The sequence below is a fragment of the Pongo pygmaeus genome, chromosome 10 (genome assembly GCF_028885625.2).
Source record: "Pongo pygmaeus isolate AG05252 chromosome 10, NHGRI_mPonPyg2-v2.0_pri, whole genome shotgun sequence".
NCBI lineage: Eukaryota > Metazoa > Chordata > Mammalia > Primates > Hominidae > Pongo > Pongo pygmaeus.
In genome coordinates this window covers 29,346,499-29,373,765 of record NC_072383.2, presented here as the reverse complement: position 1 = coordinate 29,373,765, position 27,267 = coordinate 29,346,499, and the positions used below count along the sequence as shown (strand labels likewise).

The window sequence follows — 27,267 nt, the reverse complement described above, 5'->3', positions numbered from 1 at the left end:
TAGGGAGCAGCAAGTACTTCAATATAATTGAAAAGTAAAGAGTTCAAAAGGAACATGATGATTACAGACACTCCAGTCCTAACTATACTGAATAAACAAAAAGACTTGAGAAAGACTTATACAGGTAGTTATCTGGCTTATGCTCCTAGATGAACAGTGATCTTATTAAGTGAGAAAATAAATAATAGTTCAAGTGTGAAACAGTAAAAGGGGAGATATGTTTTAGAGATGCTGACTTTAAGTTACATATCCATCAAGGCAGGAAGGCTCCAAAGAATGATGGCATAAATCTGGATATCTTCAATTAAAAGATTTCATCAAAGTGAAAATATAAAAGGGTCAAGGACAAAACTCTAAAAACAACTGTTAAGAGGAAGGGAGAGAGAAGATAAGTAAAGAAGTCAAAAGGGAAGATCAGAATAGTAGGAAAGAACCAGGGGTATGCAGTGTCATGACTGACAATGAAAAAGAGACTAGCTAACAGCATAAAATGCCACAGATGAAACTAAACAGCAATTAATGAAAAAGAATGGCCACTTCAAAATTTGGGATTAGGCAGGCTAGGGGACTGACAGAAAAGTTCAGTAGAGAAAGAGCCATTTAAACTGGGCTATGAAGGAAGAGCGTGATCTGAACATGCAGAGATGGAGAAAATGTTTTAGCTGAATAGCACAACTAGAACAAAGAACCAGAGGTAGGAATAAATTGCAAATATGTGCCAGGAGGTACAAAGTAATTTTCAGTTTTACTGGGCCACTAGTATGACAAGGGTAACAGTGAATGAAAAGTCTACAGTCTGACTACTACCAGATCACAACGGCCTTGAAAGAGAGACAAAAGAAATTAGGGTAGTTCTAAACTAACTACTATGTAAAGATGACTATATAAAAATTATTTTGGAAACCATGTATAGAATGAATTACAAGGCAAAGAAACCAGTTAAATTAGTATTATAATAGCCCAGATGAGATGTTAAATCTGACCTACTTGATCAAAGTGAAAAAAAGGAGGAGGGTTGATGCAAGAAATAGAAAAAATTTGACTACAGGTCAAAATTTTGACTACTCAAAATGCTTGAGACCAGAAGCATTCAGATTTCAGAATATTTACCATCCCAAATTTGACAGTCCCAAATCCAAAATTCTCTAATAAGCATTTCCTTTCAGCATCATGTAAGTTTTGGATTTTGGAGCATTTCACAGTTTGGATTTTTGGATTTGGGATGTTCAACCTATAATAGTACTTACCAAATGCAGTTGTATTCAGTTTTTGCTAAAAGTTAAATAAATGAATTAGCTAAAAGTCAATATAATTTTAAAATAAAGAACATCTGACATCCCAAAAATTTATTATCCTCATTAAAGAAAAAACCCAAACTGTAATTTAATTGAGGTAGTACCTATAGAATTCATGATGAGTATTAGAAATTCCCTTTGTGACAATGTCATTTATAAATCTCTAAAATGTTCAATACTATGAAGAAGGTCAGTTTGGGGGTTATTGTTATAAAAATAAGTTTGAACCCAGGCTTTTTCAGTTCTAAGACATTTGTTAATTTTAATGTCTACTCTGCATGATCTTACAGAGAAATATTTAACATTACTTACCAAACTTGTAAATATATCACTGTAAGTTATAAGCTTATGAAATATGGCTTCAATTAGCCTTTAGGAAAACTGATACCATATCTCTGAAATTTCATTTCCCGTAAGTCTTAGCAAGTAAGTAAAACATAATTAAAAATTTAATACCTAATACAAACAGCTGAAATTTCTCTAAATTACACACATAACTGTGTATAAACCTTTAAAAATATACATATAATTTTCAACAGATGAACACAGGGATTATAGCACAGATTCTGTTACATTAGATTTTTTTGTTACCCTACAAAAATCTTAACTAATATTAACAATGGGCAAAACAATAAACAGTTTTTCTAAAATAAATTTCATCAGTTAAATTTCTATACTCTCAAACATAAAAAAATCACTGTCCTTTTATGAAAATGAAAAAAATCATTTGCCCCAAGAACTTGAAAGGCTGGTTCAGACTCAAGAACCTAACAGTACTCAGCAATCTGAATAAGGCAAATATTACAATCTACTCCTCAGCCAAGATCTTTATCAATTTATGAGTTACACAGGGAACTGCACACTGTATATGATACAAATAGGAAAATGTGAAACATTTTCCACCATTCATATAATTTATATCCTTCCCATTAAGAGAAAGAAAATAGTTATTTTCATCATGCACATGGGAAGTATGATTGCCTATTTATTTCACTTTACTGTAAGAGATTCTAGAAAACAAATATATCTCTTTGGTTTATCGCTTCTCGGCCTTTTGGCTAAGATCAAGTGTAGTATCTCTTTGGTTTACACCCAGTGAATCCAAAATGACATCAGGTTTATTCAACAGTACTATCATGACCAATAATAATTCCCTTTCTTTCTAAAGAAACATAACTCAAAAATTCTGAAAATCATATATATTACATGATTATATACACACACAAACATAAATACATACAATATTCAATTACATAAAGATGCCAAATGTCTTTAAAAATAATCAAGGAAAATAAATTCATAAATTATTTACATAGGTCATGGATCTAAGAAAAAAAGAATTTTTAGGAGTGGTGAGAGAGGGCATCCCTGTCTTGTGCCAGTTTTCAAAGAGAATGCTTCCAGTTTTTGTCCATTCAGTATGATATTGGCTGTGGGTTTGTCATAGATAGCTCTTATTATTTTGAGATAAGTCCCATCAATAACTAATTTATTGAGAGTTTTTAGCATGAAGAGTTGTTGAATTTTGTCAAAGGCCTTTTGGGCATCTATTGAGATAATCATATGGTTTTTGTCGTTGGTTCTGTTTATATGCTGGATTACGTGTTTTGATTTGCGTATGTTGAAACAGCCTCGCATCCCAGGGATGAAGCCCACATGATCATGGTGGATAAGCTTTTTGATGTGCTGCTGGATTCAGTTTGTCAGTATTTTATTGAGGATTTTTGCATTGATGTTCATCAGGGATATTGGTCTAAAATTCTCTTTTTTGGTTGTGTCTCTGCCAGACTTTGGAATCAGGATGATGCTGACCTCATAAAATGTTAGGGAGGATTTCCTCTTTTTCTATTGATTGGAATAGTTTCAGAAGGAATGGTATCAGCTCCTCCTTGTACCTCTGGTAGAATTCGGCTGTAAATCCATCTGGTCCTGGACTTTTTTTGGTTGGTAAGCTACTAATTATTGCCTCAATTTCAGAGCCTGTTATTGGTCTATTCAGAGATTCAACTTCTTCCTGGTTTAGTCTTGGGAGGGTGTATGTGTCGAGGAATTTATCCATTTCTTCCAGATTTTCTAGTTTATTTGCATAGAGTTGTTTATAGTATTCTCTGATGGTAGTTTGTATTTCTGTGGGATCGGTGGTGATATCCCCTTTCTCATTTTTTATTGCGTCTATTTGATTCTTCTTTCTTTTCTTCTTTATTAGTCTTGCTAGAGGTCTATCAGTTTTGTTGATCTTTTCAAAAAGCCAGCTCCTGGATTCATTGATTTTTTGAAGGGTTTTTTGTGTCTCTATTTCCTTCAGTTCTGCTCTGCTCTTAGTTATTTCTTGCCTTCTGCTAGCTTTTGAATGTGTTTGCTCTTGCTTCTCTAGATCTTTTAATTGTGATGTTAGGGTGTCAATTTTAGATCTTTCCTGCTTTCTCTTGTGGGCATTTAGTGCTATAAATTTCCCTCCACACACTGCTTTGAATGCGTCCCACAGATTCTGGTATGTTGCGTCTTTGTTCTCGTTGGTTTCAAAGGGGATGCCCTCTCTCACCACTCCCATTCAACATAGTGTTGCAAGTTCTGGCCAGGGCAATTAGGCAGGAGAAGGAAATAAAGGGTATTCAAATAGGAAAAGAGGAAGTCAAATTGTCCCTGTTTGCAGATGACCTAGAAAACCCCAACATCTCAGCCCAAAATCTCCTTAAGCTGATAGGCAACTTCAGCAAAGTCTCAGGATACAAAATCAATGTGCAAAAATCACAAGCATTCTTATACACCAATAACAGACAAACAGAGAGCCAAATCATGAGTGAACTCCCATTCACAATTGCTTCAAACAGAATAAAATACCTAGGAATCCAACGTACAAGGGACGTGAAGGACCTCTTCAGGGAGAGCTACAAACGACTGCTCAATGAAATAAAAGAGGATACAAACAAATGGAAGAACATTCCATGCTCATGGGTAGGAAGAATCAATGTCGTGAAAATGATCATACTACCTAAGGTAATTTATAGATTCAATGCCATCTCCATCAAGCTACCAATGACTTTCTTCACAGAGTTGGAAAAAACTACTTTAAAGTTCATATGGAACCAAAAAAGAGCCCACATTGCCAAGTCAATCCTAAGCAAAAAGAACAAAGCTGGAGGCATCATGCTACCTGACTTCAAACTACACTACAAGGCTACAGTAACCAAAACAGCATGGTACTGGTACCAAAACAGAGACATAGACCAATGGAACAGAACAGAGCCCTAAGAAATAATGCTGCATATCTACAACCATCTGATCTTTGACAAACCTGACAAAAATAAGCAATGGGGAAAGGATTCCTTATTTAATAAATGGTGCTGAGAAAACGGGCTAGCCATATGTAGAAAGCTGAAACTGGATCCCTTCCTTACACCTTATACAAAAATTAATTCAAGATGGATTAAAGACTTCAATGTTAGACCTAAAACCATAAAAACCCTAGAAGAAAACCTAGGCAATACCATTCAGGACATAGGCACATGGGCAAGGACTTCATGTCTAAAATACCGAAAGCAATGGCAACAAAAGCCAAAATTGACAAATGGGATCTAATTCAACTAAAGAGCTTCTGCACAGCAAAAGAAACTACCATCAGAGTGAACAGGCAACCTACAGAATGGGAGAAAATTTTTGCAATCTACTCATCTGACAAAGGGCTAATATCCGGAATCTACAATGAACTCCAACAAATTTACAAGAAAAAAACAAACAACCCCATCAAAAAGTGGGCAAAGGATATGAACAGACACTTCTCAAAAGAAGACATTTATGCAGCCAAAAGACACATGAAAAAATGCTCATCATCACTGGCCATCAGAGAAATGCAAATCAAAACCATGAGATACCATCTCACACCAGTTAGAATGGCAATCATTAAAAAGTCAGGAAGCAACAGGTGCTAGAGAGGATGTGGAGAAATAGGAACACTTTTACACTGTTAGTGGGACTGTAAACTAGTTCAACCATTGTGGAACTCAGTGTGGCGATTCCTCAGGGATCTAGAACTAGAAATACCATTTGACCCAGCAATCCCATTACTGAGTATATACCCAAAGGATTATAAATCATGCTGCTATAAAGACACGTGCACATGTATGTTTATTGCGGCACTATTCACAATAGCAAAGACTTGGAACCAACCCAAATGTCCAACAATGATAGACCGGATTAAGAATATGTGGCACATGTACACCATGGAATACTATAGAGCCATAAAAAAGGGATGAGTTCAATGTCCTTTGTAGGGACATGGATGAAGCTGGAAACCATCATTCTCAGCAAACTATCAGAAGGACAAAAAACCAAACACCACATGTTCTCACTCATTGGTGGGAACTGAACAATGAGAACACATGGGCACAGGGAGGCGAACATCACACACCAGGGCCTGTTGTGGGGTGGGGGGAGGGTGGAGGGATAGCATTTGGAGATATACCTAATGTTAAATGACAAGTTACTGGGTACAGCACATCAACATGGCACATGTATACATACGTAACTAACCTGCGTGTTGTGCACATGTACCCTAAAACTTAAAGTATAATTTTAAAAAAAAAGAATTTTTATACAAGCACAATTGATGTCATTTCTAATTAGGTCATAAGCATATATTACAATAATGACACAATACTCTAAAGTACATTAAAGGCACAAATGTCTTAGCAGTAGAAACAAACTAATATCAGAATCTAGCACATAAGATCCCCATATGCTTCCTTTTCTCATGAATAGTTTTTCACTTTTGAGAACATTACAGCATCAAATAGCAGAATATATGAATAAAGAGAGAAGGAGGAAGGAAAGAAAGAAAATTGAAATTATAAATTCAATGGACAGATTTACATCACCTTAGATAATAAAGAAGTAGTGAAATAAAAGCCATATCTGAAATTACTCAGATGGCAGAACAGCCAAAACGTGAAAAAGAGGTTAATGGACATAGTAGAGAGAGTTTTTTAATTTTTTTTCAAAAAAAAAAAAAAAGCAACTTAACTAACACTAACTAGAGTTCCAGAAGGAGAAAGAGAATGGAGCAACAACAACATTGGTAAAAACAATGGCGAAGAATTTTCAGAAGTAATAAAACTTCCCATAATTAATTTGTTGAGCTTTTTGGGCTTCTTAAATCTAAAGATTCAATCCATACATTCAGAAGCCCAAAAAATTCTAATCAAATAAAATAAGGTATCTTTACGTAGTATATCACAGTAAAACTATAGAACACCAATTACATAGTGTTAAGTCATAAAGTGATCCAGAAAGAAAAGAGCAATTATCTTCAATGGAACAACAACTAATGGAATCAACTAACTTCCCAAAAACAATTACGGAAATCAGAAGACGGTGGAGTAATATCTACGTTGTGCAGAGCAAAGAAATAACTGTCAATTTAAAAGCTACAGGAATCTATCTAACAAGAATAAGTATTTCCAAACAAGCATAATACTGCTAATAATAATGTCTTGTGGAGTTATATATATAATATATATCTATACTTATATATAATATATAGCATATATTATGTATTGAATATGTATTTCATATGCATATACAATACTTATATATACACATTTAAAATGCTACACAATAGCATAATAACAAAAGAATAAATTAATAAATTTCAAATGTTCCACATTCTTTGTATTTTTCAAGAGGAGGCTAAAGATACTAATTAGTTTCAGGTTTTAGTGAGTTAAGAATGCTTGTGAAAATTTCCAGGGATACCACCAAAAGAAAAGAAGCAGAGTACATAACTTCCAAACTAATAACTTTCTCTGGCCATAAAGCAATCAAATTAGAAAACAATAACAATAAAAAGCAATCAAATTAGAAAACAATAACAATAAAAACAACTGGGAAGCCCCATACTTGGAAATTACGAAATACTTTTAAAAAAATTCAAGTATCACTTCATCTGAAAATTGTAATTTAAAAATAAAATTGGCAAGATACAGTTAAAGCAGTAATCAGAGGGAAAATTATAGCCTGGAATACTTCTGTCTGAAAAGAAAGGTTAAAATAATAAGATAAGCATAAAATTTACAAAATTAGGAAAAATATAATAAACAATAAAATAGACAATAGAAAATAATGATCATAAAAGAGAAATTAATCAGAAAACAAATATAAAATTGAGAGTGTATCTACATTGCCAAAAGTTAACACTTGAAAACATGCTCTCTGTTTCCCTCTGTCTCTGCTGTAAAGTTTTGGGTAAGCCCTGCCTCCCTTAACATCATAGGCGTTTGCCTTGCTGATCCTGAGTTGGACTCAAACAGTGCCTGTATCTGATATTCTTCCTAGCTATAATGCAGTAGCTACCTCATTCTCTCTATCCCTTTATTACACGCTATTCTGGCACTCCATATCTCCCCTTAAAAGTGTATCCTAGTCATAATTAAGTAAGAATCTGAATAATTATTTAATTTCTGTGTACCTTACTAGTTTGCAAAAGCCAGGAAGGCAAACATCTTGTTTGTCTTGTTTGTTCCCCATTGTCTCACTTGTGCTTGATATACAATAATTTGTTGAATGGGGGAGAAATCAAACAATAGAAGGTTGAACGTAAACAGTCTTACCTCCTAACGTCAAGCAGGATCATAACCAATGAGAATCTAGTTTGTCTTTTAAAAAATCAGGAGAAGTAAATTTCACAAATTTAATCAAACATATTCCATCGAAGCAAAATACTTGTGTTTAGATTATAAGACCAAGGGTTGAAATTACTTTAAGGTTGCTCCTTTAGGAACCTAATGGATTGATGAGTTCAGTAAATGTTTATTCGCACATTTAATGTACAATTCTATCAGCAAATGTTTCCTTGAAATAAAAAAATTAATATTGTGTTCATAAATTTTTAAGGGATGGATGAAGAAAAGCAACAGTTCATTTACATAACTAAAGCATTTCTTAATAACCAAATTGTGTGTAATATTTGATTACAGTATTTTGTCAACTCTGTATTGTCAGCCACATTGAATTAAAATTTCCTCCAAACCAGCTAAATCACCTTTTATCCACTTTTCTATGACCTCAGACTTGTCGGATACAAAATGATCAAACTCTTCATATCTTTAGCAAACTTACTATAGGATTAAGTTTAAGTAATAACTTCCCTATTGATTCACGGTTCTAAAGTATATCTCTAAACATCTTTGTGTTCTAAGTACTTTAGGCAGCACAGTCTCTGTGATTTACTCTAAAATTACTTGGGAAGGTCCATTAACTAAAACAATCTATCTGAGGAGGTCCACAATAAAACTAGCCTTTAACACAGTCACTCCAAAAAAACAAATCTAGAAGATTTTCCGTTTTCATGTAAATGAAGGAAACTTTCATTATTAATGAAATTATTAAATTATTATTAAAAATGTTAAATTATTAATTAAATCATTATTAAAAATGATTATCACCTCAGCAATGCTTTAATAAGAAAAAAAATTAATGCATACTAGCTGCAAGCCAATATAATCATGTAAATTAATACAAAAATCAGAATTGGGACTAAAAAAAACTTTGATTAGGCACAACAGCAATACCCAAATCATGGAGGATTTTATAACTGCAATTAGTTTGTAAAATTTATTCAGGAGATTCCTAATAACAGGTACAAATCTTTAGTGCCCAACACAGGAATTACAACAAAATATTCAGAGGAATATCATAAGTCAAAATTACAACCTCCAAAATTATAATCAAATCATGTTTTATTGATATGCAGGAATCCACAACAAATGAAAAAATAAATCCTACACATTTCTAAACTTTAAAATCAAATGTCACAAACAGGTAACATTTACTGATCATTCACTGTGTCCCAGCCCTCTCTGGTGCCACTTAAAATAATGGAGTCATGGGTGGCAGGGTTGGTTGGGGGGAGCAGACACTGAGAGTGGATGCAGGAAAAAAAGGTGCTCAAGTCATCTATGAAAGATATGATGGTGGCTTTTGACTGAGATAGTGACCAAGGAAGTAGAGAGAACTGAAAAGATCCCCGGTTTGAATGAACTTAGAAACTATAGAAATTGCTGATGGGTGGGATATGGAATAGATAATCACAAGGAGAGAATGGGCACAAAAAGGGGTTGGAAGATTCCAGAATCTCAAGAATCATGGTACCCTCCCACTCCCCCTGCCACAAAGAGGAAGTACCACAAATACAGAAGAGAATACCACCAAGAATTAGAGATACCATTTAAGAAGCTCAAATGCCCAATCTTTAAAAAGAGGGAGGAAGTACATGAAAACCTAACCTGAGTAAATACAAAGTATAAGTTCATTTAAAATACACATTAGCAACAACAGTATTCATTACGGGCATCAGTACAGAGACATCAAGCCAAATGTGCATAGGGCATATCTGTCAGAACCTCTGGTTGTACTGGTCCTGTAAGTCTCATGTTCCTGTGGGTCCCTCAACCCTGTCTGGCCACTTGAAAATTCATTTACTGTTTCCAGCTACAGTTAGGCCCAAGAGTCCAATACAAGAATCTCAGGGGTAAAGGGAGGGAGGAATGAGTAATGGAGGTTATTCTGTTTGATTCAGGTCCAGTCTTAGTCTGTGACCTCCATACCAGACACTTAAGGTCAGATTCAAAAATTTTTCTTAGTCTCATATTGCACTATTCATCCACAGTAGATTTTAGGTAAAATCTACTCCCTCCTCCCTTCCCCATGCCATCCCTACTGAGTAAACAGGATGATGACTTCTACCCTCTGAAGATTCAGACATGGGGCTTGCTCTGAAGCAGTCCTGGATATAGCTCTGTGGCCAAAATAATGGAGCCCTCATTCTAATGAACAAGAAGAATTCCAGAACCAAAGGGAGACTGATATTCTAGACTTCACAGATTCTATGAAAATGTGATGTTATAGAATATAACATTATAGAACAGTCTGTCAGTTGAAGGCTTCCTACTAATCTCTTAAAGGTACTCTGAGGACAATATAGATGATCATGAGATTCTTCCATGTTGTTAATATGTAGCTATAGTTTGTTAATTTTCCAGGTGTATGGTGTTCTAGTATATAATATAATCCAGCCAGGCACGGTGGCTCACGCCTGTAATCCTAGCACTTTGGGAAGCCGAGGTGAGCGGATCACAAGGTCAGGAGATGGAGACTATCCTGGTTGACATGGTGAAACCCCATCTCTACTAAAACTGTAAAACATTAGCCGGGCATGATGGCACACACCTGTAATCCCAGCTACTCAGGAGGCTGAGGCAGGAAAATCTCTTGAACCCACAAGGCAGAGGTTGCAGTGAGCTGAGATTGTGCCAGTGCACTGCAGCCTGGGCAACAGAGCGAGACTCTGTCTCAAAAAGTTATTATTATTAATTATTTTTAATTTTTTAAAATTAATAATTAATAATTATATTATTAATTATATAATTATTATATAAAATTAAGATTAGGTATATATTAATTATATATAATTATATATAGTAATATAATTTTATCTATACTCATATATTATATATAACATATATAATAATATAATTAATATATTAGGTATATATATTAAGTATATATGACCTCAAATATAAAATTTGACACTGTTCAGAGTTAAAGAGCATCTCTTGTTCTATGTTTATATTAGTAAAATTAGTAATTAAACTGTTAATTTTAAATAATCTTTCAAGTCAGAGAAACAATATACATTATCATCCTAATTAAAATAGCTTTGCTGAAAATACAAGAATATTCACTACAGGTCTGTTTGTAACAGCAAGAACTGAAGTGAAAATAACTAGTTACATTAATAATACTATATCCTTAAAAAAGAGTACTATGCAACCACTAAAATGAATTTGGAAAATCTATAAGTACTTCTACAGAAAGTTCTCCAAATTATTGTGGAAAAAAAAGCAAGGAGTATTACTACGTATATAAAATACACTGTCATCTCCATTTAAAAAAATAGATACCACACAATTGTACATGCCTGGAAGATATTGGGATGGTTAAAAAAGAATTTATAAAACTAGATGCATCCGAAGTGAGACTAGAGAACTAAGATAAAAGAAAAATTTTTCACTGTATATCGTTTGCATTATTTCCCTTTTCTTTCATACCCTTATACTATATATATATGTACATACGTGTGTCTCTCAAAAACAATACAAAGTATCTTTTCTGAGGCCAAAAAACGTAATTCGAGATGGATAGCTGATGAGAATTGTATATACTGGTGTAAGAATGGTAGGCAATGATTCCTACTGTTTCTGAGCTAAACAGAATCTAAGTTTTGTTTTATTTCCAGTGGTTTTTTTTTTTTGGTGGGGCAGGGGGCACTAACTTAGGATTATAATGATAAAGTGTCAGAGCACTATCTTCATATTATAGAAAAAATAGTCATTGCCAAACCTTCATCAGAAAATCCCTATAGCACTATTTTCAAACTATTTTACTTTTCTCTAAATATATCCTAAAATATCCTAAAATGCACACCACAGTCCTTAAAAAGCAAATTCAGATTCAGATAAAACAGATAAAGCAGGTACCATAAAATAATGTAAGAAAAAGCAATGTGAACAGTAATTGATTGTTAAAAGATACCGAAAAAGACAAGGTTTCTCTTAAGAATTATAGTTCTTCACATTAATATTTGTGTTCTATGTTTTTAGAACCACCGTAATTTATTAGATTAGTATTGTCAGTTATACCACACAGTTAAACCAGGCACCAAAATTCACATAGTAAAAGCTATTCATATTACAGATACTATGACCAGAAAATAAAATAATGAACTGAGAATTCAAAATCTCAAAGAATTGTTTAGATATCATCTAGTCCTTCAATTTATAGATTTGCTAATTGAGATTCACAGAAGTTACACAGTTAGCTGAAGGCAAAGACAGAACTCCTCACTCCACAACAGGGATATTTGACTCTAATCCACACTATAATAAACCTAATCTTCAGAAGCACAGCAAATATCACTGTATACTTCCTATCATATGCATTAATTAAAACATGAACTGCAATAAATTACTGAAAACCCACATCAAGACTAGTATTTATATGTACAGTAATAATTCACAGCTTTATAGAAGCTATCATCTTAGGCATCATTTTTAAAAACTGGCTCCAGAGTAAAAGAAGGTAAGTTAATAACCTAGGAGTTAAACAGAAAATACAAGATGTAGCAAAAAGAAGATATGTGACAAATTTCTATTCAAATAATCTGTGTAAAGGCACTACGAAATTATTAGACTTCAACAGAAATCTGGTTTATGTCCTGACAAAAATGTCTAATGTAGATACAAAGACAGACGGAAAGTTTTTAAGCATTACCTATACTGCCTACCATAATGCACATATGTGACTATGTAATAAGTCACCTTCAAATTTTACCTCAAATATAAATCAGACAAATGAATTTGATTAACATTCATTATTACTATGTACAAACTACAGATTAATCTGAAGAAAAATATTGAAACAATTTTTCCTCAAACAAAAATTTGTGGACTAGGTTCTGAGCTCTCATAGATGTGTAACACAGATTCTACTGGAAAAACAGGGTTAGTAAGGAGAGTAATGGGATATTAATAAAATGACCGATTTGTTGTCCTAGGTTTTCCTGGACAGAATGGAGAATGGAAAAATTGAACCATGAAATCAAAAAGGCATCTGTCTTCCAGGTTTCTCTCTGCCAATGTCTTGAGAAAAATGTTTGAACTTTCCTGTTGGCTTTGTATGCAAATAGCTCCAGATGCAAAGTGAACCACATCTAAGTTATTTGGTTCAACATCTGCTGGTCCAATTCCCATTATTCCTTCTAAAGGGTCAGCTTGTGACAGACAGTTTAGTTTGCCCTCTATATAAGCTGTTTGGAAGGAGCTAATTTGGATTAAATTATCTATCTGGATAGCTTGTTTTTCCCTTTGATGGTCAATGCATTCTAATGTGGTCTGTGTAGTGCTACAAGGAACTTAGAAACATATTAGAAAGGACACTATTCAAGGTTTTGCCTCCCACTTCGCCTTCTAGACAATTTATATTTATATAGTTAAACATAAAAACCGAACAGTTCTTTGCCTCTAAAACAGCACCACCCACATTGTACACAATGGCAACATGACAACACTTTCTGACATAATATTCTTTTCATGTAGCTGCTATCAAAGATTTGAACTTAAAGTTACTGATGAAAGTGTTTGCCAATATTAACAACACATTTCATGAAACATCCTGTCCTTTTAGATGACAGCTTTTATATGGCATCACTGAAAATGAAATAAGGTGCACAGGACATGGCATTTGGTGTTTGAAACACAGTAAATTTTCAAATATATGCTAAGTGAGTGAATGAATAAACAAATGAACAAACAAACTAAAGAATTAATTTAAATAAACTCCGTGGATTCTGAAACTTTGAGTCTGCTACAATGAGAAAATAAAATAAAATACATGTAGTAATACCAAACTAACACTAACAGTTCTTAGAAATTGCAAGGTCAAGTCATGATACAGTCCTTTCAAATCAGTACACGTAGATAATTTACATTGGAGGGGGAAAAGGAAGAAATCAGAATACACACACACACACACACACACACACACATATATATATATGCACCTATATTCTTACACATATATATACATACATACATATATATTTATATATAAGAAGATAGCCATTCATTTTGAAAAGTCTCTGCTCTTATTAGTTTACTAAAAAGTAGAGCATTACTAGCCTTATGAACATTTATAAAAGACAGTTACTTGTGAATAATTTCTTTTAAAAGAGATTTCTTAGCCAAAAAAATTTATTAATTTTTTTTATAAAATATAGTGCTATGAGTAGCCAACTCAAAAACTTTCTTATGTTAGATGCTCTGCAAAGTTGGAGATGATTTTTCTTTGGAAAAAAATGTTTAGAAAAGTAAGTTAGAAAAAAAGAAGGCAAAAGAACTACATACTACTCTTATTCCTTCTACATCTGTAATATATTAAACTAAAATTTAGTCTAGTCTCTATTGTTACCTACTGGCATACAGCAGGACCAGGGAAGAGATGAGAAAAGGTCACCAAAATAGCTGTTGTTTCTTTCAGAAAATCTGTGACTGCTCTTGTTAATCACGATTTCCAGGTCATATGTTTGCATTGAGAATGACCAGGAAAGTTAATTGAGCACCAAAAAAAAACAGCTTTTTAGCTGCCTTTGAGTAATTAGCTAAGATTTCTGAGATTAATATATTTTTGAAGGCAAGTTTGGTTTTGCCTTCTTTCAACTTATGATAGAAAGACTAATTATCCCCAAAGAATTAAAAATAATCAAGAAGAGTTAACAAAATAAATCTGCTCTACTCATCATCAAGAAATAATTACTAAACATTGTTTATTAAAAAGGCACAGTATTATGCTAGACACCAAGGATTCAACAGGTTTAAAACACAGTCACTGCCCTCCAAATCTCATACTAACATAGACATAAAGAGATGGGAGTCATACTGATAAAATATTTAAAAATACAAATTAGACACCCATGCTTACAGCAGCATTATTTGGAATAGTCAAAGGTAGAAGCAACCCAGTGTCCATCAACAAATGAACAGATAAACAAAATGTGGTCTATATAGGCAATGGAATATTATTCAGGCTTAAAAAGGAAGGAAATTCTGATACATGCTACCACATGGATGAACCTTGAGAACATTATTCTAAGTAAAATAAGCCAGTTACAAAATGACAAATACTGTATGATTTTACTTTATGAAGTACCTAGAATAGTCAGATTCATAGAAAATAGGATCCTAGTCGCCAGGGGCTGAGGGAAGGGGGCAATGGGGAGTTGTTTGCTGGATACGGAGTTTCGGTTTTACATATACAATACTGAATTGTACACTTAAAAATAGTTAAAATGGTAAATTTTATGTTATATGTGTTTTACCACAAATTTTAAAAATACAAATTAGCATATGCTAAGGACCAAAAAACTGGTACAGAAGTAAAAGAACGGTAAACTCAGAAAAAGCAGCAGTTAATGAGATGCAGAACAAATTCAGTGACAGCTCCATACTTTTTCTTGAAAGAAAAATAAGACTCAGGTAAGTGAATGGATGAGGTAAGTAATACAATCAGGAGCAACGACAAAAATATAGTAACAGACAATGGGAACACTATGTAGATCACAGTTTGGCTTACAGGCTTCAAGTGGAATAGCATGGAAGGCAATGTTGAGGGTTAGGCTATGAAACAGAGAGGAAAATGCTCAAAGAAAGGCAGTTCTACTTGGGTAGCTTTCACTAAAATAAAGTAATAATTTCTACATGTTTATGGAGAGTAAAGGAATTAGGAAAAGAGCTTGATAATTTCATATTCATTCATCTCTTATTTACATTCTGCAATTCCTATGATAGTAAGGGTGTAAAGATACATTTTACAGGTTAGATATCATAACTTAAGGAGACACAGGCCTAGAGATAATACTTTGTATAAAGCATCAGCATGCACATCTCATTTATTCTTACTGACAATTCATTAATTTCATCATCAACATTGCCTTTAAGCTAGCATTTTAAGAGTTCACTATGTAAATAATGCTAACATACAGTAAGATGCATGTCTTGAGGTACCTCAACCCATTGACAGAACTGCAGGCTATACAGACACTTTAAGAAATACATTAATTATCCCAGTTGCTATTATGAAATCCTCCTCCACCTACTCGCCTGTCCTGAAGCAGTAGAATCACTAGGCTCACCAAACCCACCTCATTCTTTACTTAACAAAATCCTTTATCCTAACCCCAAGAATAAAGATTTTTATTTTCCCCAAAAAACTTTAAAAATGTAAACCAAATGTTTCTTAGTTCTCTTCTTGGATTTTAAGCTGTGTTAAAGCTTGGTTAATCATCATCTCTTTTTAAAATATTTTCCATATGGATTATAGACAGCTAAGATACAGGTAGGTGGGAAAAAAGGAGAAAATTAGTCTTTGCTTCAACTGAAAAGAATCTGCCTTGGATCTCTTAAGGGTTCCTATCTTCTCAGGTCTTTACTGTGGAAATGATTACATTGTTAGCTACGTAAGCTGTTCACATCACACTCACCTAAACAACTTCCAGCTACCTGAATCAAGAGGCGGACTTCTCCAGTCAGAGGAAGACAAACTAACAAAGGAAAAATATAGCTTTGGCTGAGCAAACATGTACCATGTCTTTAACTTCAGCCCTTAGCCATGTTTGTTATTCTCCATTTCTGCAAGTCACTGAGAAAATCCAGAAAGAGTTAATTCTTCAGATCTAATTTTTCAAAGGGAGTAAGGGAAAAAAAGAGTGTGTGAGTGTGTGCATGTGTTTGTGTGCAAGATGATTTGTAATTTAATTCCAGTTTCGCGAAGGTTTGAGAACTTGACCTACTAATACACAGACGTGCAGATGTGACATATAATATTCACTCCTAGAGAACAGGAATTAGATAATTTACTCATAATATACAATTTTTTAGTACTTTGCCACAGTTTTACTATAAGCAAAGAGACCCTGTTCATGCTTTCATGAAAAGTAAAGAAGTACAATTTGCCTTAAACTTCCAATCTACTGAAATCATTTCCTCAAAAGCCACTTATGACCATCTATGGTTTTTTTCTCAGCCTCCAATCTCATTGACCTCTCTAATGCCTTTGGCATCAGTGCCCATAGCTTCTTTGAAATTTTCTACTTCTAATTTCTGTGTTGCAGCACTAGCCCACAATCCCCTTACTTCTCAGAGCTCTTTTACCTCCTCCTATTCCCCACCTTTGAACATCCAGATTAATCTACTCAGCCTTATTCTATCTATGTACTGTTCCTCCAGCAATCTCCTACAACTTTAAGTATCATTATCAATGGGAAAACTCCTAAACCAAGAACTCCAGCCCTAACCTTTCTTCTGAGTTTCAGGTTCCTTAAATATATTATACGTGTCTAACATTAATTCATTAAGGCCCCATCTGTCTAAAACCAAGTCCCAAATTCTCTATTTCTGTTCATGGTAACACCATTCTTTCAGAACCAAGACTTGAAACCTCAAAAATCAATTTTAACTCCTCCTTCACTGTCACATCCAGACAGTCCTGCTGATAACTCTTTTCAAAAAACCTAAGTTATTGAAAAAGAACTGAAATAGAATCTGAAAGAATACACTTCATCCCTAAACACAGTTATGTGTATCAAATGATAAAACTTTTTAAAACCATTTTGTCATCCACGCAATGGAAAGAGTATAGTTGCTCTGCCTACTTTACAATAAACAAATGCATGACAGCACACTAAAAATCCTGAGCCATTATATAAATATCATCTACTATCGCAGCTCTCCCTATCCATTTCCAATGCCATCCTAATCTGTTAATTCATTCAGTTACTAGTTCCCTTGTTCACTTTATTCTTTATTCATCCTCCAAATATTTATTGAGAGCCAACTGTAAGCCAGATACTATGCCCCACATTTAAGATATAACAACAGGACAAACAGACATAGTGGCTAACCCACAAAACTTGCTGTCCAACATGAAAGTCAGATAATAGGTGCATGTAGACATGGGAGGGTTTGCTGGAAAGGTGACCCAGAAAAAGAATTAAAGCAAGAAATACTTTTAAAACATAGGAGTTAGTATCCATAAGGGGGTAGGAATGAACAGCAATGAGAAGCAATAAAGACAATTCCCAGCAAAGGAAATAACACACAGCCCTCAAATAAGAATGAGCATCCTAACAATGCCATCACCTTTCTCTCATTTACACTTTTGTTCCATTTATCTTTCTCCCTTCAAAATCTTTCCTCATTCTCCCATATCTGCCTATTGAAATTATATGCACCCTTCAGAGAACAGATCAACTATATAAATATATACATATATTTCCAGCTGCCAGGTTACTACTTGACTCAGATGAGGTATGAAAATAAGAATTTGCCAAATAAATAGATGATAAAATCATCATTCTTCCCAAATGACAAATCTATTTCACATTACAAATATGCATGTGCCTACCTTATCTACCCTTGAAGTAAAGGACTAGACTATGTTCCATACATCTCTGTATCCCCATAGTGCCTAATGCATAATAAGCACTTGATTAATATTTTACAATAAATAACTGTAACATTTGAGGTCTAGGCAGAGCTGTTGAAAAAAATACTTTCAACTTCTCCTAACTTTAACAGATTTAACAGAAAACTCTGAAAGCTCAAATATTCTTTTGACATAAATTAATATTAAACATGAGGTCTTCCAAGAAACATCCGTCAATAATGGATTTATTTTTGTATTTAATTTTTAATTTTAACTTTCAATATTTTGAAGTGATTTTATTGCAAACACACTTCTAAATTTAAATATGTTGGAGATGATAAATTATTTTTGGACTATAAAAAGGAGTCTTTAAGGAACTGGACAACCTAAAAAAGTTATTGGGCACCTCACCTTCCAAAAACTAAGATAAATTTTAAAATGTAAATTGTATTTTAATTTAATTTAATGTTCCTGATATCATCTTTAGAATCAGGCCTCAAGTCACCATCACAAAATGTGTTATATAATTCACAATTTGTTATTTTAAAAACCTAAAGAGTAAATCTGGACCACTCCATTTTTCAGATCAGTGAAGGACAAGTAAAAAAGTGAGAAACAGGGTTTCAAAGAGCTGCCAAAAATGTTACATGGGAAAAAAAAAAAAACCCTAATTCCTGGATACCAATACCTGTAGGAAAGGCAGCCCAAGGAATAGCAGGAGATGTTGTTTGGGTTTCACCATTTCCACCATCAAAAGTCTCCGCAGCCTACAAGACAAAGGCAAGGTTATTTTAGAAGATGTGAAAAGCAGAAATGCTACATAAGTGATCAAGCATTCCAGTTCTATAGGCATATCTTCTATAACACACCGGACATTTTCATATCCCTCTAAATAATCGCTTTTCAGTCTTTACTCCTACCACTCCTATCGCGACTCGCCACTCCCAGTGCCCACGCCTTATTATTAACTTCAAGTAAAAATTTGCTTTCCTTGTTCAGATAACTCTACTGTTAGTCAATAATATTTTTATTTTATATATTCTTAATCACATTTTCACTTGCAAACTTTATATTTAAGTATTTTAACTTAACTCACCACATTTAACCATCTATGTAGGAAAAATATTTGTCTTTAAAAAATATAGACACCAAATCCTTTTAATTAATTAGCACAAGACCCAATTAGAGATTAATTCAAAGAAATAGGATTCATCTGTCTTGAATAATATACTACCTAGAGTTAATAGCATTCAATATTTAGAGAATTCCTAAAACTCAAGTTTTCAATTAACAAGCCATCCTATTTTGGAACAATTACTAAATACTGAGTTTGTAGGTAAGAGCACAGAGTTTTCTGTCTGTTAGATGCCCAGGTCACAGCAAATTTTCTACTAAAAATTAGAGCCAGAATTTCAATATGTATTCTCCACTGAGTTGCCAACCCCTTAAGGAGAAGTTAAAAGGGGTAATCTGACACAGGAGCTAAGTGACACAGAATACAGTAGCTATTCTCTACAACTATGAAAAATGAACATATTTTATATAACCAAGGGTAGAGACCTTCTCTATTTATACAGCAGGATGTGGAAAGAAAGAAAAACCTAATAACTACAATTAAATTGTAATATTGGTTAACCTGTACCTATGCAGTACTGAAAGGAATCAATTTGATGAATATAACAAAGTGTAATACTGTTATTCTACAGAACACTATCCACTGTATTTTTTTCCTAAATAATACATGAAGTGTGGTTTAAATAAAGAAGGCTATGCCAGACTGTAACCTTCAAATAACAACTTCCAAACAATAAACTAAGCCAGATGATATCTGAAACATACATTTTCCTCAAAATGGAAGGCATTTTAACAAAAATAAATGTTACATTTCAGTAACATAAATAAGATTCAATCACTCAACAAAACCAAAATATTAAGCATACAAGCGTGCTTAAACAAAAACCAGTTTTAGATGAAATAGAGAAAACAGGTATGTCTATACTCCATATTGACTGATTTTAAAGATCAGCAAAAGAGAAGAAGATCCTAACAAAAACCTCACACCATTCTTTCATGAAATTCACAACACTGAATATATACTTAACATCTTATTTATCCTATTAAGGTCATTAATTACAATCCCTGGTTTTTATAATTCCCTTTTTACCAAATCCAAAGGAGGTAAAATTCTTTAAAAAAAAAAAAAAAAATCACAGCATTCCCTTGATGGTAGTTTCAGGACTTGAGCTCAGGCCTCCTGACTCCTAATCCAGAGATTTTCCTGCAAGACTATACTGGCTCCATAAAAATAACTGGGTTATAAAATATTTCAATAAAATGAACACACATTGAAAAGGATTAAGGAAAAGACAGTGCTTCTTCAGCTAACAATTTCCACTTACAAAGTATCCATTCCTAACCTACTAGAATAATCTAACACTACAAACATACTAATTAACTTTATAACCACCAAAAGGCTATGTACTTAATATACTAAATCAACTCATTACAGGTATAAACACGCAAATATGTGACAGGATCTTTAGTACTCATCCATCATCTCACAAGTATTTCCTAACAGACATGTATCCCAATAAAATCATCTGCTGACAATTTTTAAAATCTTTCCTTTAGTGCTTACATTGGTAACACTTAATTAACTCAATTTAAACCATTCCTATGGGCAAGTCCAAATGTTCTATAATAATACATCAGTTTTAATTTTTAGAGGGTTTTTTTTTATTTTTCTTGATTTCATCTTTTTACTCCAGAATTACATTAAAATGATCAAGGAAATATCATGAATGCCAATGAAATATAATACATTTTCAAAATAGTTTACTCCATTATAATCCCACAAAGTTAAAACAAACTAATGTAAATAACAGTGCATACCTCAAAACCACCAAAATCATCATCATCCATTCTTCAAGTGGCACCTGAAAAATATAAGATATTGAAACAAGCCCGCACACACACAGTCATTTATGTCAAAATACTCTCCAACTTAAATGTATACATATTTATTTGTAAATTAAAATTTCTAACTGTCTATGCATTTTTTATGCAAAAAAGAATTTGCAATTGGCTTTTACTTTTTGGCAAAATTAGCAATTTCTGTAACTTTTTCAGCAACCATGTATTTTGCCATTTTATGTTGAGATGCCAGGAGTGGAAAAATATTCTTTTACATTTTAATTTGCTTTTCCCAAATTGGCACTAGAGCTCAATTCAATAATGCTTCCTGCTTTTTGCATCTATTCCTCAGTTGTCTGGCAACATCAGCACAAACTCCAGCTAAGAACAGGACTGTGGTGAGTTTTTGGAAGTCTGTCCCCCACCACAAAGGTTCTTCCCTCGGTTTCAGGGCCAAGGCTGATTTAGATTTTCAAAATTGATCAGCATTTTTGAGCTGTGGCCACAACTTTTGGATCATTTTGATACGTGTATTTTTAGCTGAAACTGCTTTGCACTTTTGGAAAAATGTGGAGCAAGTTACTAGGCTGATCAAGATAAATCAAGTCATGTATTCATGGGAGATGAGGGATGAGAAAAACACAAATAAATATCCAGAATTCCTCTTTTCTTTACTCTTAAAGTATGTAAGAGAGACAAGCACTCAAATAATTGCTTTTTTAGTCCTAAATGTTTATCATAAAAATGAAAAGATAAAACCATTAGTATCAGGGCTTTAAAAAAAAAAAAAAGGAGCAGCAGCTTTATCAAACAAACCACGCAAGAACTAAAAAACCTGAAAAGGTGAAATTAGTAAGAGGAAGTATACATTAAAATGAAAAATAAGTTCTCATATAGATTGTTTCTTAATTTACAATTTGGAACCTATAATTGTGAATCTATAGCTACAAGTAATACTCTAGTCAATACTAATTGGTTTATTTTTCTATCATTCAAAAGTGAACATATGACAAAATAATCTGTACAACAAACCCCCATGACAAGAGTTTCCCTTTGTAATAAACCTGCACATGTACCCCTTAACCTAAAAGTTAATTTAAAAAGCAATGTTTTAAATTAAAAAGAAAACTTTAAGTGAACATACCCAAATGTTAATTATAGTTTCCTTGACTCAGTAATACAAGATGGACTTGATTACAGGAAAACAATCCTTTCCCACTTCTAAAATAAAAATAGCTATACATATTAAACTATATGTTAAACAGTAATCTTAAGGGCATTTTCTAAGGTCATTTGCTTTAAGTAGTCATGTATATCCGTGCTTTACCTTCTGGAAACTAGTGCTAACACCTTCAAAAAGAAAATTCAAAAAATTGTCAAAGAAAAAAACAGTAAAAACATTAATTTCAACAATTGTTTTGTTTTAATAGGCAAAGGAAATTATTTTCACAGAAACTCAGTAGGTAATGACACTAAAAAATATATATTTAGACAGAAACATATTGTAAAAAGGAAAGGTATTAAATTAACCAGAATATAATCATGGTATCATTACCATTACTCACAATTTTAGCAATCTGATGAAAATGTTTAATAAAATGTATTTCTCCAAAAATTAAAACTAAGCAGGTCATCCACGTATAGCACTTAAAAAATATAAACCAGACTTTCAGAAACTTTTGATGATGTTTAGTTTGAAATGGAACTCACATTATTTTGTGTTGCAAGTGAACAGAAATCTGTATGTGGCTACATTTTTCATGAAGAAATTATGAAAGAAGAGTGATATGGACATTAAGAATTAACCAAGTCAAACTATAAACACCAACTTTATCTTTTCCACATGTATCCCATGAATCTCAAGAAACAAAAAATTTTTAGCATCTACATATGCTGTACTCAAATAATATGGTTTCAAAAGAATGGAATTTTTAGAGTAATGCTTCTATGTGTTTTCTTAAGTCACTTCCCAATAAATTATTTGTAAGGTGACAGAAAATTTGAAAATAAAAACAAATACCCACGTTTAACAATCATTTCAGCTTGTTTGACTGTGGTAATGAACCAAATACCGTCAGTTTCCTAAGTTCTGATTTAGCTCTGCAAAAGAACATACTAGTGACCACTGACGTTTTCCAGACTCCAGCAACTTTTACATATTCGGTGGCTCACACCTGTAATCCCAGCACTTTGGAAGGCTGAGGTAGGCGGATCACCTGAGGTCAGCAGCAGTTCAAGACCAGCCTGGTCAACATGTTGAAACCCTGCCTCTACTAAAAATACAAAAAATTAGCCAGGCGTGGTGGCACACGACTGTAATCCCAGCTACTTGGGGGGCTGAGGCAGAAGAATCGCTTGAACCTGGGAGGTGGAGGTTGCAGTGAGCCGAGATCACACCACTGCACTCCAGCCCAGGCAACGAGAGTGAAACTCCGTAAAAAAGAAAAAAAAAAAAAGCAGATGATACTCTTCCTTTTATTTTCAAAGAAATATTAATACATTTAAAAAAACAAATATGTCCCAAGTTACTTAACATATAATTCTAGAGAAATATTTTTAAAGCAATAATCTTTCTGCAAATAATTTAGACTTCAATTCCTGCAATAGTTTACTTCTGAGCATTTTAAATAGGAGAAGAGAAAATTAACAGCATTGACTTGTAAAAATAAAATTTATAAAATATGAAAATCAACAGTTTTTAAAAGGAAATATACAAATGTGGGCTTATTTATGTATTTAGCTACTCCAATACATTTAAAATATTTACTTTATCTAAAGTGCATTCTTATCAAGTATTTTAGAATATTCTAGCATTTAACAGTATAGCCCATTAAACTACAAATATTATAAGAATGTAGCAACAGCAAATATATCTGACATCTAAGTTACAGAATCATAAGCCTGGCCAAAACATTAACAGATCACATAATTCATTCTTTTGTGTCATGGCAGAAAGACACAAAAGAATGTATACTTCATTATAATTAGGAATCTACACTGCAAGTTTTCACAATATCAAGGTGTAACAATTCTCAAACTTCTTTATATCTAAATTTAATCTCTTTTTTTTGCCTTATTGTATTAATTCCCTACTTTGCTAGTCTCAATATTTAATACACTGCTGACATTCTAAAAATGTTTTATAAGAAAGACATACAAAAGGACAAAACATATACAGAATACACAATGTAATAAACTGTTATTCAGCAATTCTGTATCAGTTAAGGTCCTCAAAGAAGTTATAGTCTGGGGTAGGGAGGAGGGCAGAGTGTAAGAAAAGCATTCAAATACAAATAACATAAGATGTAAAAGAGTCTCAAAAGAGAAGAAAAAATTTCCAAGGTAAGAAGAAAGATTTTCAGAAGATGATATATCTGGTTGGAAGCATCATTAAATGCCTAAGGTAGAAGGAGATATTTGAGAAAGATTTCAACAGATTTGACAGAAAATGTCAAATGGCACATCAAAACACACATTTTATTCATCTTTACGGAAAGGTATCCCTGTAAGAATACAAAGATTTCTTTTGATTATTGGCTTCTGCATAAAAGTGAGGTCAACGAGAATGTGAAATGAGAAAACTGCAAGAAATTTCAAAGCAAATACAAGGAAAATGAGTCACTGGAAAAATGAGAATCACACTTATGAATACATAAGAGAATCCTCAAAAGGCTCAGCAATGGGAGGTACTGAAAGTTAGGTAAAACTGAAACTCAAAATTAAGAGTCATAGGTATATGCTAAGACCCCTCCCAGAATCTGCACAACTGGGTAACCTACAATTTATCACCACAGCAGAAGACTGGAGGTTCATTCCCTGGACGGGGGAAAGCTGAGTGTCTCCAGGCAGGAAGATATCAACATAGGTGGACTAGGTGAAGTTATATCTTGGGGAGGGGAGAGGGTGGTTAAATATGTAGACCAGTAACGCCAGGCATCTTTCACTACTCAGCAACCAAAACAACAGCAGCTGGGCTGAAACCTCTAGTCAGAAGAGCTGCAGATTCTTCAATGATGAATCTACTCAACCCATGAAAAGGACCTTATCAGATGTTCCACAAAGAAACAGCTCACTCACAAAATACTACTTTGACAAACCCCACCCACAAGCACAAAATTTCCAATTAGCTTCTAATTTTAGTAACAGGCAGAACAGCATAAAGGTTAAAAGAAGCGACTATAGAGTTAAGATGGCTGGATTCAAATTCCAGCTCTACCACTTACTGTGTTACATTGGGCATTTTACTTAAAACATTGTGTGCCTCAGTTTCCTCATCTATCGAATATAATAACAGCTAACTCCTAAAGTCAGTACAAGGATTAAATATGTTAAATAGATGAAGCACTTAGAACAGTATCTGATACATTCTAAGCATTATATAAGTGTTTGCCACTTTATTAGTGCCTCACTCTTACATGTGAACAGACTATCAAGGATGACCGAAGAGATGAAGAAAGCATCTAATTAAAAAACGAATACAAGAAAAAAATAGAGACCAAACCATAAAAGAAAAATAGGATGAAATAAACACAGACTATCCAAGAAAGAAAAAAACAAAACCATAGTATCTTCAGAAAGTTAACAACAGAAGATAATTCATCCATGAATTAAGGACAGGATGCCCTAATTTCAGGGGAGAAGATGATCAAGAAAGGAGTAAACAACAAGACTGAGGCCTTGGAAATAAAAATATATAATTGCAGAAATGAAAAACTGCAGGGTAGAAAATAAAATTAAGGAAATTTTCTTTTAAAAAAGTATAAGAGAAAAAAATGGAAAGTCAAAGTAAAAAAAAGTTACAAGATCCAGCCTAGGATACGTAATATCTAATTATTAGGACTCTAGGAGTTCAAGAAAGACAGAAAAGAGAAAACAAACGTAAAGAAATCATCAAGAAAATAATTCAGGAAAATTTTCTAAAACAAAAGGATATTATATCCAGTAATGGGTATATCAAGTATCCAAGAGAAAAAAAGAAAAAAAAACCCACAGCAAGGCACAGTAGAGACAAAGGGAAGATCCTACAAGCTTCTAGAGGGAAAACAGGCTTCATTCAAAGGATCAACAACATAATGGTCTCACACTTCATAACAGCAACACTGGAAGGTAAAAAACAATGGACTAATGCTTTTAAAATTCTGAGGGAGCTCCCTCTCCCTCTCCCTCCCCCTCCCCCTCCCCCTCCCCCTCCCCCTCCCCCTCCCCCTCCCCCTCCCTCTCCCTCCCCTTTCTTCAGTCTCCCTCTCCTTCTTTTTTCAGTCTCCCGCTGTTATCAAAGCTGGACTGTACTGCCATGATCTCGGCTCGCTGCAACCTCCCTGCCTCGGGCTCCTGTGACTCTCCTGCCTCGGCCTGCCGAGTGCCTGGGATTGCAGGCGCGCGCCGCCACGCCTGAATGGTTTTTGTATTTTTGGTGGAGACGGGGTTTCACCGTGTTGACTGGGCTGGTCTCCAGCTCCTGGCCTCGAGTGATCTGCCTGCCTCGGCCTCCCGAGGTGCTGGGATTACAGACAGAGTCTCGCTAACTCAATGCTCAATGGTGCTCAGGCTGGAGTGCAGTGGTGTGATCTCGGCTCGCTGCAACCTCCACCTACCAGCCTCCTGCCTTGGCCTCTTAAAGTGCTAAGATTACAGCCTCTGCCCCGCCACCACCCCATCTAGGAAGTGAGGAGCATCTCTGCCTGGCCGCCCATCGTCTGGGATGTGAGGAGCCCCTCTGCCCGGCCGCCCTATATGGGAAGTGAGGAGCGCCTCTGCCCGGCCGCCCATCGTCTGGGATGTGAGGAGCGCCTCTGCCCGGCTGCCACCCCGTCTGGGAGGAAGTGAGGGGCACCTATGCCCAGCTGCCCCATCTGGGAGATGAGGAGCACCTCTGCCCGGCCGCCCCGTCTGGGAGGTGAGGAGTGCCTCTGCCTGGCCGCCACCCCGTCTGGGAGGAAGTAAGGAGCGCCTCTGCCCGGCTGCCCCATCTGGGAAGTGAGGAGCGCCTCTGCCCGGCCGCCACCCCATATGGGAAGTGAGGAGCGCC

The 27,267-nt window shown here is 34.4% G+C and overlaps 1 protein-coding gene and 1 pseudogene across 10 annotated transcripts in view; one reads left to right on the top strand and one right to left on the bottom strand.

The window, feature by feature from the left end:
• The window catches only part of CCDC91 (coiled-coil domain containing 91), a 347,553-nt gene that overhangs the window by 257,702 nt on the left and 62,584 nt on the right, over positions 1-27,267 (bottom strand). For 5 of the 10 annotated variants that reach the window (XM_054442943.2, XM_054442947.2, XM_054442944.1 and 2 more), the window contains 2 exons: positions 21,219-21,262; positions 19,015-19,093 (listed from right to left, as the gene is read on the bottom strand). The exons of 1 other annotated variant lie outside the window; for it this stretch is intronic. In XM_054442943.2, the coding sequence (XP_054298918.1) occupies positions 19,015-19,093; positions 21,219-21,248 (109 nt within the window). In that variant the 5' untranslated portion in view covers positions 21,249-21,262. Of the gene's footprint in view, positions 1-7,900; positions 7,946-10,008; positions 10,153-19,014; positions 19,094-21,218; positions 21,263-27,267 lie in introns of those variants that run through there. 4 more of the 10 variants (XM_054442939.2, XM_054442941.1, XM_054442942.1 and 1 more) reach the window with 4 other exon arrangements.
• LOC129011118 (U2 spliceosomal RNA) lies at positions 2,334-2,441 on the top strand (annotated as a pseudogene).